The 15,929-nt window shown below is 52.4% G+C and overlaps 3 protein-coding genes across 3 annotated transcripts; 1 reads left to right on the top strand and 2 right to left on the bottom strand.

Annotated features, from left to right (window-relative positions):
• Positions 1–646: 646 nt before the first annotated feature.
• On the top strand, positions 647–3,292 carry LOC112888356 (arogenate dehydrogenase 2, chloroplastic-like). Its single transcript, XM_025954560.1, has 6 exons — positions 647–1,379; positions 2,057–2,224; positions 2,342–2,424; positions 2,540–2,609; positions 2,688–2,762; positions 2,905–3,292. Exons 1-6 carry the CDS (start codon positions 765–767, stop codon positions 3,166–3,168), a joined length of 1,275 nt encoding a protein of 424 aa, XP_025810345.1. The 5' UTR covers positions 647–764; the 3' UTR covers positions 3,169–3,292.
• Positions 3,293–7,232: 3,940 nt separating this feature from the next.
• LOC112889661 (heavy metal-associated isoprenylated plant protein 29-like) lies at positions 7,233–8,532 on the bottom strand. Its single transcript, XM_025956399.1, has 3 exons — positions 8,113–8,532; positions 7,948–8,023; positions 7,233–7,840 (listed from the first exon to the last, which is right to left on the bottom strand). Exons 1-3 carry the CDS (start codon positions 8,116–8,118, stop codon positions 7,374–7,376), a joined length of 549 nt encoding a protein of 182 aa, XP_025812184.1. The 5' UTR covers positions 8,119–8,532; the 3' UTR covers positions 7,233–7,373.
• A 1,450-nt stretch (positions 8,533–9,982) lies between these two features.
• On the bottom strand, positions 9,983–15,186 carry LOC112889660 (phosphoenolpyruvate carboxylase 1-like). Its single transcript, XM_025956398.1, has 10 exons — positions 14,943–15,186; positions 14,422–14,810; positions 14,198–14,282; positions 13,100–13,322; positions 12,876–12,979; positions 12,674–12,761; positions 12,427–12,581; positions 11,321–12,319; positions 10,825–11,211; positions 9,983–10,708 (listed from the first exon to the last, which is right to left on the bottom strand). Exons 1-10 carry the CDS (start codon positions 15,102–15,104, stop codon positions 10,415–10,417), a joined length of 2,886 nt encoding a protein of 961 aa, XP_025812183.1. The 5' UTR covers positions 15,105–15,186; the 3' UTR covers positions 9,983–10,414.
• Positions 15,187–15,929: the final 743 nt, after the last annotated feature.

The raw sequence follows: 15,929 nt of genomic DNA, 5'->3' as shown, positions 1-15,929 counted from the left end.
TGTCGTGGGGCCCATGCGCCCCACCCCGCCCTTGCACCCGTGCTCGGAAGGGCGCGGATGAGGTCCAATCCGGCCGGCAGCGAGGTCCCATAGCGTCGACGGAGCTCAGCAGGCGCAGGAGAAGGAGGCCGGGGAGGGAGGCAGGCGCGCCGCCGCCGGAGAGAGAGGGGGGGGGGGACGGCCGGAGGGTGCAGGGGAGGGGCGGCACGGCCCCGCGGCTCGCTGGTGGGGGAAGCAACAGCGTGGAGAGAGGGGGGACGGGCGGAGTGAATAAAGAGAGGGGAAAAGAAAAGAGGGGTAAAATAAAAGAGAAAAAAGGGAAAGAAAAAGAAAAGGGAAGGAAGAGAAAAAAGAAAATGAAAAGAGGAAAAAAAGAATAGTATTTGTTAAAATGAGATGGTAGCCGGAGATGGTTGAATAAAATATATGGTAGTTGCTACAGAGGTTGAGATATAGAGTACGACGGATGCGGAACAAATTAGTATAGAGGATAAAATCTTGTTTTAAAGTACGAAGTATGATAAGCGCAGACACGCTAGTGCGTCCTGAATGCCACGACAACGGAGGTATGAGTGGTCCCCACACCCATCACCAACTGACACCTGCTACGCTTTTAACTCGCTTCGCCGTGCCACGCCCACGGCGCACGGCACACGAACCGGTCCATTCCGAACGCGCACTCAGAGGCCGGCGGTGCTGCCACGTTACGTCACGCGGCGCTACCAACCAAACCAACCACACACGCACCGGTCGACCGGTCGCCGATGGCCTCCTCGCTCCGCCATTTCGCCGGCCTCGCCTGCTTCCCCGCCCCCGCCTCCGCCGGGGCCGGGGTGTCCGGCGCCACCTGCTTGCTCCGCCGCTACACCCCCGACTTCTGCGCCTTCGCGGCGCTCCGCCCGATCAGGCCGGCCGCCGCCTTCTCCGCCGCGAATCCACTCGCCTCTCCGGCCGAGCACGAGCAGCGCCAGCACCGGCAGCAGGCCGTCCCGTGCCACGACGGCGACCCGTCGGCCCCGGCCCGGTCGCCGTCATCGTCGCCGCCGCCGCCGCCGCCGTCCCCGGCGCCGCTGCGGGTGGGGATCGTCGGGTTCGGCAACTTCGGGCAGTTCATCGCTGGGGGCATCCAGCGGCAGGGCCACGCCGTGCTGGCGGCCTCCAGATCCGACTACTCCGACTACTGCGCCGGCCGCGGGATCCACTTCTTCACGAGCGTCGACGCGCTCTGCGAGGAGCAGCCGGACGTGCTGCTAATCTGCAGCTCCATCCTGTCCACCGAGGCCGTCGTCCGCGCCATCCCCTTCCACAAGCTCCGCCCCGACACCATCGTCGCCGACGTGCTCTCCGTCAAGCAGTTCCCCCGCAACCTCCTCCTCGAGGTATAACGATCAACGGTTGCAGTGCTGGATTAATTAAGCGCTCTAATTAGTACAGCATTAGCTACACTTTTCAAATTTCAATACCTGCACAAACAATGCACTAATTACAGCGTTAGTTACGCTTTCCAAATTTCAACACCTACCCAACCAATGCAGTACTTAGACCAAAACCAAACCAAACCAAACTGTTGGGAGCTGGCTGAGGTGGGTGGCAAGCTTTGAGTGGCGGAGAACACTATGCCTATTCCCCTGGCCAGAATTCGTAGCTTATGGAGAATTTGTAGCTTATGGATAGGGATGCAAGTAATATTTATTTTTGGTTAGTGGGTCGACTCGAAAACTTGATAAAATAAATTAGAATGGCATTGAGCGTAATTAATTTAGAAGGAGAAATAAACTAGAATGAAATACCATCGTAATTATTTAGTTGACCCATAAAACACCATTGTGTATCCACCTGTATGTATATCCACTTGCATCCCTACTTATGGATGAATTCCTCTGTACTGACTACGACGTTGGCTCTTTCAAAAAGAGACTACCACGTTGGTCTGATGTTGGAACTTCCAAGTGTACTTATGATGATGATGGAACTTCCAACTGCACTTATGATGATGACTGATCCATTGCCATCGATTGAGGATTACTGTTTTGTTGACATAATACCAATTTGTCAGATTCTTCCACTGGGGTTTGGGATCGTCTGCACGCACCCGATGTTCGGCCCGGAGAGCGGTAAAAATGGCTGGGGCAAGCTCCCATTCGTCTACGACAAGGTTAGGGTGGCAGAACATGGGGATCAGGCAATCAAGTGCGAACAATTCTTGAGCATATTTGAGCACGAGGTGATTCTATTGAACCATTATCGTCTTCTAATGGCAATGTTTTTGTCATGAATAGTAATTGATTAGCCACTGAACACGTGAAGTTTTTGTTTCTTTACTTCTAAATAATGCCTATAGGGATGCAGGATGGTGGAGATGTCATGCGCAGAGCATGATCGCTATGCCGCGGGAAGTCAGTTTGTCACGCACACAATTGGGAGGTTGGCGTGACAATATCTGAAATAACTACTGTACAATTATTCTTACAAATTTTTCTTTTATTCATCTATTCAATGTTATACTAAATTGGTAATTGACTAACATTGTTGGCTACAGAGTTTTGTCACAATTGAACCTAAAGACAACTCCAATTAACACAAAGGGTTATGAGAGCTTGTTGCAACTTGTAAGTAGTGAATATTATGCTCGTCTCTATTCTTGATTGTTGACAGCTTATTTGTGACGTCATTTATAAACCTTGCAGACTCATAATACCGTAAGTGATAGTTTTGATCTATACTACGGGCTCTTTATGTACAATATCAATGCCACAGAGCAGGCAAGTACACTCGCCCGTCTCCATATGATGCATCATTCTTATCCTTACCAAATTATTGTAGAATATGTGTATGAAATTTGCTAATAGTATGTTTGTTTAAATATTCAAACATCACAACAAACATTTATAATTATACATACAGCTTGACAATTTGGAGCGGGCATTTGAGAGGGTAAGACAGATGTTGTATGGTCGGCTCCATGATTTACTACGAAAGCAAATCGTGGAGAGGGTCCCTGTGACGACAATGTCTTCAGGAAAATTGGAAAATAGCAGGTCAAATTCTTTCGCGACGCCTCTCTTATCGCCTGTAATAACAGAAGAGAATAAACATGTATCCTCTGTTACTTCTGTAGCATCTCCTATTAATATTTTACAACCGACCGCTTCAAGTATACGGCAATGATAAATTAGTACATCTTCCTATTTTTGTTTTGTTGTACATTTATATTTTGTTGTGGAGGATGTACGTGTCAAATTATTATAGTTGTTAGTATTGATGGGTGGAGTACAAATCTTTGCTTTGCTTATTTAATTGTTCGTGAATCCTAATCTTTCGCATCTTTTCTAGGCTAAATGTAATTAAATAGAGAGAATTTCAAATGTTCATCTTTAAGACCAAAAATATATCTTGTTATAAAGAAAATAGTATAATATTATTTTTTGTTTATAATTATAAGATGTTGTTCTACTCTTGTTTCATAAAATGAAATCTTGATATCATGTGTAAAATAGTTATTGTCATTTCTAATTTATAGTGATGACTATGTACATGTATATTATTAAATCATTTTATGTAAAAGTTCTCTTTATATTTTTATGACATAACAACAATAATATTTTTGAAACTTAACACATCAAAACGACATTCATATTTGTGGATGTGTGTGCACCATGATCGATCATCATGGTATCGCACCCTTTTTGCAGGGCTATTTGCTTTAGCCAAGACATGATGAGAGGGAGGGTGTTTGGGAAAGGAAGAGAGGAGGGTGACCACCAAGTTATGGGGTGGGGATGATAAAAGTTTGATTTATACTTTGCCCCATATCTTTACCCCTTTCAGTGAATTATTCTATTTTAGGAAGATCCATCCCACACAAAATAGATATAAGATTAATATAATAATAGTTTCTCCAATTATAGTATAACATGTTCTTCAAAGCTAATATAGTCCCACATGTATTGCTTTTTTTCTTACTTCATTCGTCCACCTACCATGTAGGACAGATTGTTGATTTGGGGGCCTTTATAGCAATCTGAGTTAGCAACGTTGGATGTGCGTTATGTGTTATTGCCGGGTATAGATATTTCACCAAAAAAAATATCACGGGGGTATAGATTGTGTGTCTAACAGTCGAAAAAAAAACAGTTTGTCCAAATCCAACGAATGGGTACAGGCCTCGTATTGGGCTGTAACCCAAACCGGGCACCGAGCAAACCAACCAGCCCAGCCCAAGTATAATAACGGAAAGAAAGTAGAGCTGGTGAGACTGTCTCCAACAGCCTAGCCATTACCGCACCCAAACTCAAAAATGCGTCGTTCACGTTGCTTCAATGGAAAAAAATCATGGTCCAACGGAGTAGGCAAACCAAGGATCCATTTTGCGTCCGAGGCGAGTTGGAACCCAAATTAGCGTCTCCTCTCTCCGTCTCTCTCCTACTGCTGCCGCTCGACCGCGCCTGCGTTGCCGCTGCCGCTGCCGCCTTTTGCGTTCGTTGTTGGAGAAGGCAGCTTTTAGGTGCGTTACTTTTTTGTTTCACCGCGACGCATACCATAAATAGGTCTCCTATTTTGTGTCGTATTGTTGGAGACAGTCTGAGGGACTGATATGAGACATTGAACCCACTGAGCTGCACTTGCAGGAAACAAGTCAAACATGCTGCATGAAGCTTCCGAAAAAAAAAAGATGCCGCATGACCTTTCAAATTTACATTACTTCATTTTCTTTCCAGACAAATTTACAGTACTGCTGTACAAGACTGTGTAATAAGGAAGAAATCCATTTTTGACCATCCAACTATCGTCTCAGTTTGGTTTGACTATCGAACTGCAAAACTAGGAATTTTTGGCCATCCAACTCTTAAAACCGTTCATATTTAGCCATTAATCAGTTTTGGTGGTGGTTTTGCTGACGTGGATGCCACATGGGGGTGGGGCCCACCTAATCAGCCCTCCTCCCTAATCTTTCTCTCTTCTCTCCTCTCCCTCTCTCTCCTCTCCTATCCCTCTCCTCTCACCATGCGCCGGCTGCCACCCTCCCCCCGCGCCTCTCCAGCTCGCTTGGCCGTGCTGGCCCGCGGTGGAGCTGCAGCTCGCTTTCCCGGCAGTGCTGGCCCACGGCGGAGCTCGAGCTCGTTCGGTCTTCTTCGCGTACCCGTCGGGGCTCAAGGCCGACACAGCGTGCGCCGCCCCAGGAGGAGGAGGACGAACAGGTGCCGCCCTGATGCTCATGGAGACCGTGCCGCGGGCCTGCTTTGCTTCCTGGCATCCCTCACCGGCGGCGAGAGATGCTGCAGGAGAGAGGTGCTCTCGATGCGGCAAGATCTCGCAGCTGGCGCCCGTGGCCCAGCATGATTCAGCCCGATTCGGTGAGGACGCTGGATCTCAATGCTTCCTTGGTGGGGGAATGAACTCGTGGGTAGTTCGACGCGTGGGAGAGCGTCGGGGAGGAGCAGCAAGAGCGCTGGGGCTGGCGCTGCTGTTGGAGCTGACGGAGGTGGGACAGGTGAGAGCTGCCGACGGTGAAGACATGGAGGAGGCCGTGGAGGCGAAGCAGCATGAGCGAGAAAGAGAGAGAGAAGACGATAGAAGAAAGAGAGAGAAGATGGCTTATAGGTGGGCCCATCGCCACATGGCATCCACATAACCAAAACCACCCAGCAAAACCGCCTGATGGGCTTGTGCTCGGGTCATGCCCCCTTCCCGCGTCGCCCTCCTAGGGCGACTCGAGGGCAATTCCTGCGCTGCCGCCCACCTCTCCTCTGTTCGCGCCTCCGGTGGCCGCCGCCGCTGCCGGCCGGGCCATGGTGGCGGCCGGCGACTGGGCCGAAGCTGGTCAGCTCGCTTCCTCTTCCCTTCTCTCTTTTCCACTGAGCTCCAAACTCGGGTCACACACCACTTCCTCTCTCGCATGGGTGGATCCGGCGTTGGGGTTGCTGAATCCAGACGACCCATGGGTGGATCTGCTGTCTCCGGGCTTCGTCGCCTCGACGCCGGCGGCCTACCCCGTCGGCGGTCCCCCTGCCTTGGCGCCTGCGCCGGCCTTGGTCCTGGCCCCTGCGCCGTCATGCCTGGCCTCCCGACAATTGCTGGCGCCGCTGGAGCCTCGGCTCCGGTGGTAGGGGCTGTAGGCCCCCTAGTCGCCGGCTCTGCCTGGGGGCTCTCAGTGGGCAGGGCGTTGCCGCGCCGCCGTCGCCACTCGCCCCGGGGCTTGTTCCTGGTTCCTCGCGGACGAGTGGCCACCGCCGCTACTCGACCCGAGGCGAGGGCTGCCCCACCTGCGGCTCGGGTGGCCGGTTTGCTGCGCCTTCGACGGCCATGGTGGCCGGGGCTTTGCCGCGCTGTCGCCGCTTACCCCGGGGCGTGTTGTCGTCCGGGGGACGTCTGCGGCGGTGATTGCCAGCTGGCGGGCTCTTCTGCGCTGCGGCATTCTTCGGCCTTCGGATCTGGGAAGGGTATGGGTGGAGGCGAAAGCCTAGGTATGCTTGCAGACCAATGACGGCGACGCCCTCAGGCACCATTTACTTTTTTGAAGGTGTTATTCTTCGCCTCTCTTCCCTCCTCTCCGGTGAGCTTTCCGGGTGAAAGCCTTGACCTTTTTGGTCGGATGACACGGCGCCTGCGGCGTCGCTCCCTCCCTAGAGGCGTCGTCTTTGAAACTCTGCTGCTGCTGGTGGTGGTCTGCACTCCTCGGAGGGCTTCTGCTTCTGCGCCTGCCTTCGCTCGTTTCGTCTGCATCATCCGGGTTGCAATGGTCATCGTCGGGCGGATGCTTTACCGCCCTTCTGTTTGGCGGATACTTTGCCGCCGTTCTGCTCTGGTAGATGCTTTGCCGCCGCTGTCGTGTTGATGTTCACTTCAGGTGGATGCTTTGTCGACGTGGTGGGTCGGGTGGATGTTTTGCCATGTTTGTCGTGTTGTTGACCTTTGCTCCCTTGACGTTGCAGTATCTTTTAGCAGGTTCAGCTTTGGTCATACTTAGGTTTGTGTGCTTGTACCTAGATTTGTGTGCTCATATGTGTCTCCTCCGTTTTTTCTTGCTGTTGTTTGTTTGTCGTACGGGTCGCCCATCACTTGCTTGGTTGTGCTCGGTTTCCACCTTAATAGCCTTTGTATTGCTTTCCTTTTCCTCTTAATGAAACACATGCTCAGGCATGTTCGCGGAAAAAAAATCCCCCGATGGCCAAATGTGAACAGGTTTGATAGTTGGATGGTCAAAGATTTCTGGTTTTAAAGTTAGATGGGCAAAACCAAACTTAACAATAGTTTGATGGTTAAAAATAGACTTTTTCCCTGTAATAAACATACAAGAAGAAGCACACACCAGACACAGCAGAGGCCGGCCATCAATTGGATTCAGACACCCCAGCGGCCAGCGACCACACAAATCACATGATCGAGCAAGCGCTCGGGTTCTCATCGCTGAAGTAGTTCCTCACGGCGGCCGGCACGACGTCCGGCTGCTCATGGTAGTTCCCGTAGAGCTCAGAGTCGTAGTACCCGTGCACGTGGTAGTTGTACGAGCTGGCCTTGGCCTGGGGGTACTGCGCCACCGGATTCTTGCCGGCCACCGCCGAGACGACGCCGCTCTTGCTGCCGCGCGGGACGCTGCTGTAGTAGTAGTGGTGCTGCGCCTGCGCCTGCGCGGGCGGCTTGGCGTGGTGCTGGTACTGGTAGTAGGCCGCCGGCGGCTGCGCGTAGGCGTGGTGGTGGTACGCCGGGTGGTTGTAGGCGGACGGCCACAGCACGGCGAGCCTGCCCGTGCGCCGCGCCGCCCGGAGCACCTTCTTCTGGCTCACCGACCCCGTCACTGTCACCTTGCCGTGCATCCTGTCTATGCTCACGCTGTGCACTCCTGATCGAGGAGGAAAAGAAGACAGCATGTGTGTACTTGTCAAGGGTAGCTGAGAAGTTTTAGTGATCGTCGATCCGTGGATTTGGGTGGAAAATTTGGTGGTATACCTCCAAGTCTTTCCAGGGCTCTCCTGACCTTGCCCTCGCAGCCGTCGCAGTCGATGTTCACATGCATCTCCACGATCTGCAAGTTTCAGAAGCACAGGCCAAATCGGTAACAAATTAACTGGACAGGGATAGAGCAAGAGATCAGACAGCAGCGCACAAACTTACCGTCATGGCTGCTCTTTGGATAGAAGATAGATGCAAATCGAAGCGAGTTTTATATTAGCAACTGCGTTCTTGCCGATGGAAAAGTTGATTCACTTTGGGGGAGTTCAGGCCAGGACAGTGCACTGGTGTATATATGCACAAGAGTCACTACTGGAGATCAATGCAGTAGTAGTAGGAGAGAAGCCAATAGAGGAAGAAACCGTGTCAAGGCACTAGAGTCAAGTCAAGATGATCCGTGATGATGTGTGCGTTGATGACGTGCGCATAAACAATGCTTGGATATTGCCGGCTAATATCGGCGTTGCTGTAGCCCGCTGAGCCCGACAAAGCGATGGCGCAACGAATAGTCGATCCCTGTATGACATGGAAGTTGCGTGTCATTACTGGGATGCTTCGGTCATGAACAGCGACCAGTGAAGTAAACTATAAAACTAAGTTGAATCAACGCAGCAGGGATGGTGTTGTTTAAGATAGATATCTGTGCAAATTGAGCAAGTAGGCAACAAACAGAAATATCAGGTCGCTGTTACTGCGAAATAGCAGGAAGCTTCTTTTATTTTCTATTTCAAAGTATATAAAAAAGGAGTCAGCAAGCCTATTACTGATGTTGTGGAACACACCTGCAAAGAAAATGATATTGTTGAATGTTGATAGGCAGCCTATATTTCGTGCCCTTCATATATATGTTTACGTTGTATTTGCATTTTAGGCTGATATGATACCTGTTGTTTATTTTTATTTAAAATGATCTTGCTAACTTTTTTTTAAGTTCCCATCTAGGCGGAGCGGCTCTCCCGATTGGGATTTATTGACACCCCCCATATTATCCGCTCGCCCGTGGTGCATCCACCTCCATCCGCTCGGTCTTCTCCGCCAGACGGCTCGCACATGCCTCCACTCACACTCCCCGCCGCCGACCCCGCAGCCGAGGACCGCCCTCCTCCCACCCTCTCCCTCCCTTCCTGTCCCCGTCCCCTTCCCCTCCTTCGAGCCATCCGGCCTCCGCCCATCCACCAGCTTCCCCATCCCCCCTCCCAACTCCCCCACCCCCACCGCTGACGCCGGCGAGAACCGCCCTCTTTCTATCCCACCCCTCCCCTCCCTTTCCTCCTCCCTTCCATATCTTCTTCATCTCAGGCGAACGGCACGACCCGGCACCGCTCACTGGATGTCCTCCGCCGCCTCCGCCGGCAGCGCCATCGCTGCCTTGCCTCACCGCCCACCGCAGTCCCGGCTACCTCCATACAGGTAACCCTCGGACGTGCAAATCTCGAGCCCGAAACCCTAACGTCGCCGCAGCACCGCAGCAACCGCCCATTGTCGGAACCTTTTTCTTCCTCCTTTTGTTACACTCTTCTCTTTATGAAGCTACTTCCCCTTTGGTTCATAGAGGTAACAAACAGGGCTCTCGATTTAGGATATATCGAGAGCCCTCTTTGTGTTAGCTTTTGAGTTTTTTTTTAATGAGGGATCTTGCTGTCTTGGAGGCTACGGCGTGCAATGAAGCAATGAATGTGGCCCAAGATGCATACATATTCAATGTATGCGTGGCTTCTGACTGCCTGGAGGTTGTCAAGAACCCGGCAGCTCCAGCTATTTGAGCGGCAGCGTGCCATTGTGCGGAAGATTTGCGCTGGAGGTTGGCTCAGCTTGAAGCCTATTTGAATGAAAAATGAACTGGTTTACCCTACATCCATGGCGTATTCAGTTATGATAAGTGCACAAGTAGGAAGTTAACAATATTGCAGATCGGTGCATTACCACATAAGTAGTTCTGCTAATGGAAACAAACTCCCAGCATCTATATCGGCCAAGAGCAGCAGGCTCAGGATCTCAAGAACAAGAATAGGAAATGGATGAACACTCGGTGTTTTTTGCCGCGTAACCCGCGACGTTTTTTCTGTATTGATTCCTTTATTTATATCGATTATTACAAACCGACTGTGAAAAGGAAAGGCAGAGCTCGGTCTGGCCGTCCCTGCATGCGCGCGCCATGATCCGCTCCTTGCGTGCGCCATCCCGCACGCCAGATCATGCCGCGCGCCGACGCGCCACGACGTGGACCCGCACGTCTCTGGCTCAACGGACAAGACGCGCCCGGCTCGATGAACAAACAAGCCGAGCTCCAGCTCAAACAAAAGACACGGACACAATTAAGTTTAACAGAGCCGACACGTACATCAAGCGTGAAAGATAAAGCGCAAATAAGTTGAGTGTGAATTAAAAAGGATACATGCACATCGACACGCTGGTGCCTTGATGAGCAGTCTGCAGTGAGGAGCGGAGCAGAGCACCCGGCCTCCTAGCCGGTGTTCTGCATGCCGGCGGCAATACCCTTCATGGTGAGGATGAGCGTGTCCTCCATCCCCGGCGGGTACTCGCTCGCCGGGTTCAGCTCCACCAGCCCGGCGGGCTTCTTCTCGTCGGAGAACTCCTTGGACAGCGGCGGCTGCTTCTTCACCTGGAAGTTCGGGTCCCTCATCAGCTTCAGGGTGTAGGCCTGGAACACGTTCAGCGTCGTGATGTAGGGGGTGCGCAGCCGCAACCCCTGCTTCAGGTAGGGATCGCCTTCGAGGATTTCCTTGTGCCCAGCGATCTGCATATATCACAGATCAGGAAGTCACAGAATCATCATCGTGCATCAAGTTTCATATGAAAATGCTGTGAATTTTTCAGAATCTTTTTTTTTGTTTGTTTCAGTAGTATCAGTACCTGCAGGAGAAACTGCTGCGTCTCCAGGTACTTGTTCCTGAGCTGCTCCCCGAAGGGCTTGAGGTCGTCGGCGACGAGCAGCTCGTCGTACAAGCCGGCGATGCTGGGGTCCCCCTTGGCGAAGACCATCTCCAGCAGGTCAATGGTGACCCTGAAGAAGGGCCACTCGTTGTACATCTCCTTGAGCTTCTGGATGTTCTTGCTGTCCTTCTTAATGGCAGACTGGAACGCGGCGCCGACGCCGAGCCACACGGGGAGGTGGAACCTCGTCTGCGTCCACGAGAAGATCCAGGGGATCGCGCGGAGCGACTCGATGCCGCCCTTGGGCTTCCTCTTCGCCGGCCGGCTGCCGATGTTCATCCTGCCGTACTCCGTCTCAGGCGTAGCCTGGCACGTACGATCGAGGAGGAATTTAGAAGAAGGAACCATGGATGAATGAGTTCGCCGCAGCGAATGCATGCGTCACCTAATGATGAATGATATATGTCTAGCTTACCGATCGGAAGTACTCGACGAAGCGCGGCTCTCTGAAGACGATGGACCGGTACTCCTCCGTGGCAACGACGGCCATCTCGTCCATGAGCTTGCGCCACTCGGGCTTGGGGGAGACTGGCGGGTGCATGCCGTGCTCCAGCGTGGCGGCCGTGAACCGCTCCAGCGTCCGGAAGCAGAGGTGATCCTCGCCGAAGGAGTGCTCGATGACCTCGCCCTGCACCGTCACACGGATCGACCCGTTGATGGTGTCCGGCGGCTGCGACAGGATGGCGAGGTGCGAGGGCCCGCCTCCCCTGCCGACGGTGCCGCCGCGCCCGTGGAACATGGTCAGCTTCACGCTGTAACGCTTGGCCACCTGCGCGAGCTCCTCCTGCGCCCTGTACAGCTGCCACGCCGCGGACAGGCGGCCGGCGTCCTTGCCGGAGTCGGAGTAGCCGATCATGACCTGCTGCTTGCCGTTGATCCGCTCCAAGTACCAGTCCACCGAGAAGAGGCGCTCCATGGACGCGGGCGCATTCTGCAGGTCGGCGAGCCTCTCGAAGAGCGGCACCACGGGCAGCGGGTCGCGCACGTGGCACTCCCGCTGCAGGAGCTCGACGGCGAGGACGTCCGACGGCGCCGTGGCCATGGAGATGATGTAGGGGCCGAAGCTGTCGCGGGGCAGCTCGGCGAGGACGCGGAAACAGCCGAGCACGTCGGCGATCTCCTCGGTCTGGGGCATGTCCGGGGCGAGCAGCGGGCGCTTGCCGCGCAGCTCGGATAGCAGCCACTCCTGGCGCTTCTCCTCGGGCCAGGAGCGGTAGGAGCCGATGCCGATGTGCGTGGTGATGGCGTCGATCACGTCGGTGTGCCGCTCCGACTCCTGCCGGATGTCCAGCTTCACGAGGGAGAGCCCGAACGTGGAGACCTGGCGGAGGAAGTCCAGCAGGCTCCCGTCGGCGATGGTCTTGTCGCCGCACTCGCACAGTGATTTGTAGCACAGCTCAAGGGGCTCCAGGAACTGGCAGGTTCGTTCGTGGCAGTAGCAGTATGTATCAGACAGTGGCAGTGCGTGGCTAGTATACATGCATGATCAGGACGGAGCACGCATGCATGGCAATTTGTTACCTCTTGAACATTGCTGAAGGCCGATTCCTCCGGAATGTCAGAAATTTCATTAGTCAGCAGCTGGCGCGCACGCTCGCGTGTGTTGTACAGTTTGTCCCTCACGTTACCAAGCACCACGCGATACGGCTCGTTGAGAGGGATTTGCTTCCAGAACTCTGCACAAATTCGATCTCTTCATCCAGAAAATCTGACTGACAGCATGTAGTGCCTGGAAAAGTAAGGCTGCCTGGCGGAGATGTTTTGTTACCTATGTAGTGCTTGGCAGCTTTCTTTGGAGCACTGTGTATTTCTTGCGCCCGAGCGCGGAGTTCGTCATTGCAGCGCCACATAGAGAGCTGGAAGCTCATCATTCATGCATCAGATCGATGATGGGATGGTGCAGGAGGCAGCAGGCAGCAACAGCAGGCAAAGTTAAACATCTAGGAATGGAATAGACAAGGAATACATACCTCAAACATGAGATTTTCTAGCCCGGTGAAGTACAAGTTTGCAGCCATCATTCGTGCCAGCAAGCATACATCCCTTGTCACCTCCGGCGTAACCCTTGGATTTCCTGTGCGCGCAAACCAATATAATGATTAATAGTTGGATTACTCATAAGCAATCAGCTGAATGCTTGTGATCGCTTGCATCTGAAATAAATAAAACAGGGGATCGGATCGGATTTACGTACCATCACGGTCGCCACCCATCCAAGAACAAAACTGGATGAGGGGAACATTGTAGGGGAGGCGCTCGTCGATCCCGATGTTCTTCAGAGCTGTGTCCACACGACGCAGAAACTTTGGAACACCCTTCCATATGGTCTCGTGGATGTAGCTCATCCCGTAACGCATCTCATCCTGCGGGGTCGGCTGTGCTCTCCGAATCTCATCTGTTCTGAAGGCTGCTTGGATCTGTACGTACGTGAAGAACCAACAGAGCGAATTATCTAAGCACTCAGTTTTTTTTCTTCTTCTGCATAACATGTATACATGGCCTCCTGCCTATCTAGTATTTGTGATCTAATAGCCGGCCCTAAAAAAAGTATTTGTGATCTGATAACAAAGGCTAGCTGCTTTGAATTTGTAATGATTATAAATGGAGTGGAAAATTCTGATTCGTCTTAAATTTGAGATGCCCTTCGTTTCTTTAGCACAGAACCGAAGGTCTGTCTAGAAACAACCCTACCATCAATATATACCATATACGTATGTTGAAGGATTTTCTGGCCCACTAAATTACACGTGTCATTCTCAGTGTCTTTAACTCACCAGTCGACGTATTGTGTTCTATCTCTATCAAATTAAAAGAAGAAAGAATGTAACGACCAAAAGAGACGGGTCGCCACTCTTCCTCCTCGCAGGCATGGGAGAAATAATGTCAGAATACCCTGTCTGACGGGCAACTGAGGAAAGGCCTCAGACACAGGTATGTATTCTATAGTACACAATACTGGCCTATACTACGGTTTGAAAATGACTAGTATAGAAACATCCTACGATTTTTGTGTACTACTGAAAACTCCAGTATTAGCATATGTAGTATATATAAATAGTATAGGTAGTATCAAGGTGCTATAAGATAATATCAGGATTCATTTTATTCGGACTATCTTTCTAATTCCCTATCTTTATTTTCATTTATAACTAGAAAATAATTATAAAACTACCCTTACTAATGAACTAATGAAGGGTTAAATCTTCTCATTATATGCTTAGTATATATCACTAAGTGGTGGTATTGCGCGTCATAAAAAGTTTTCATATTCCCTAGTGTCAAATGCACGTACCGCCCTGTGAAGATCCTCGTCGAGCTCCTTCTTTTCGTCGTCCGTGATGTCCTTGGCATTCAGCTGCGTGAGGCAATTCCGGATCCTGCGCGCAAGGGCAACACGAACATGCATTTCCGTTGCGTAATGCCGAACCGAATCGAAGGGAAATTATATACATGTTGGTGACCGAAAATGAATTGCGAACTAGTAATGAGGAGAGTGATGACTTGGTACTTAATTACCTGGCGTGCTTCTGGAGGAGCGACCTCCGGACGGACTGCGTTGGGTGCGCGGTGAGGACGAGGTCGACGGTCTGGTTCTTGAGCGCCTCGAACACCTCCTCCTTGGACTTTCCGAGGTCGACGAGGCGCTTGATCGTCTCCTCGATGTTGGACTCGGTGGTGGCGGAGCCCTCGTCGGCGAAGTCCCCGCTCTTGAGCTTGTTCCGGCGGCGGTGCGCGATCTGCACCTCCTCGGCGAGGTTGGCGAGGTTGAGCATGTGCTGGATGGAGCCCGCGACGAGGATGGCGTCGGCGGGGGCCAGGCTGGCGAGCCTGGACCCGAGGTCTTTCAGGCGCGCGGCGTTGCGGTCGCCCTCGTACTCCGCCGACAGCTCGTAGCAGTCCTGGACCTGCAGGCACGCACGCACGCACGGTCGGGGCCGGTGAGAAGCTAAGGAGAAGAGCACGCCACGTGCGTATATACGACAGGCGGCGAACTGGAGGACCGAAAGCAAAGAGGAGCATCAATTATTGATCGTTACGAATTCACGGATGCCGGGGCCGTGGAGGTCCTGGAGGATGTCGAGGAAGCGGTCCATGAGGAGGACGTCGTACTCGACGAGCTTGTCATCCTCGGAGACCTTGCCGGGGGCCAGGAGCCGGACCTGCGCGTCGATGGAGTGGTGGCGCTCGGAGGACGCCATGGCGTGCGTGAGCGGGAAGGCAAGCGAGGCTAGCTAGATGGCTGGAGCGGAGGGCGCCGTGCTAGCTAGCTGTTGCGATGCACGGCGAGGGCGCGGGTGGCTTTAAATAGGGATGGGGAGCGGGCGAGTGTGTGCACGGGAATGCGCGGCCTATTGGCGGTTGGAAAGGCGGCTTATCCAGCGGAGGGCATGTGACCGGCCGGCCGGCGGCCACCGCGAGGAGAGGGGCGGACAAAACCATACCCGTCGGTCGTGACTTCTTCTGCTCCCCGCCTTGGCAGAATTTGCATGCGGTGTGTCTTGACTCGCCGTACTGCAATGGAAGGTCCTCAATACAAGGCCATCCAGTTGGGTTCATGTCCACCACAGAGAAGAGAATAAGGTCACCCATGCTTATTAGCTCACACACACATCTCCTGCAAGGAGTCAGGACTCACTCAGGAGTGGTTCAGATCGAGCAAAGTTCAGATCGAGCAAGAGCTCAAGCCATTCGAAAATCGGATTAGAAATGTGGGAGTAAGGTTTAGCCTCACAAAACGTTAGTTTGTGTGAGGGACCAACCTCTCTATTAAATATTACACTGGGTGACGGGGACTGAAACCTAGGCTTGGTTATGGGCCCCCCGATCATGGTGCGATTTGGCGTAATGGGTCTTTTAACCTCGAGCTTATTGTTAGCCTCGAGATTAGTCCAACATTCACTCTTAATTTTAAAGTTAATCATCATAAACCCTTTCAAAGTGGAGCTTCACACTAGAGCAATGTGTCATGATGATCAATCACGAATTACCAAATCGCATCACTTACAATATTACATTCCCAATCG

Source organism: Panicum hallii, chromosome 4 (assembly GCF_002211085.1).
Source record: "Panicum hallii strain FIL2 chromosome 4, PHallii_v3.1, whole genome shotgun sequence".
Classification (NCBI taxonomy): domain Eukaryota; kingdom Viridiplantae; phylum Streptophyta; class Magnoliopsida; order Poales; family Poaceae; genus Panicum; species Panicum hallii.
This window is presented reverse-complemented; position numbering and strand designations above follow the sequence as displayed.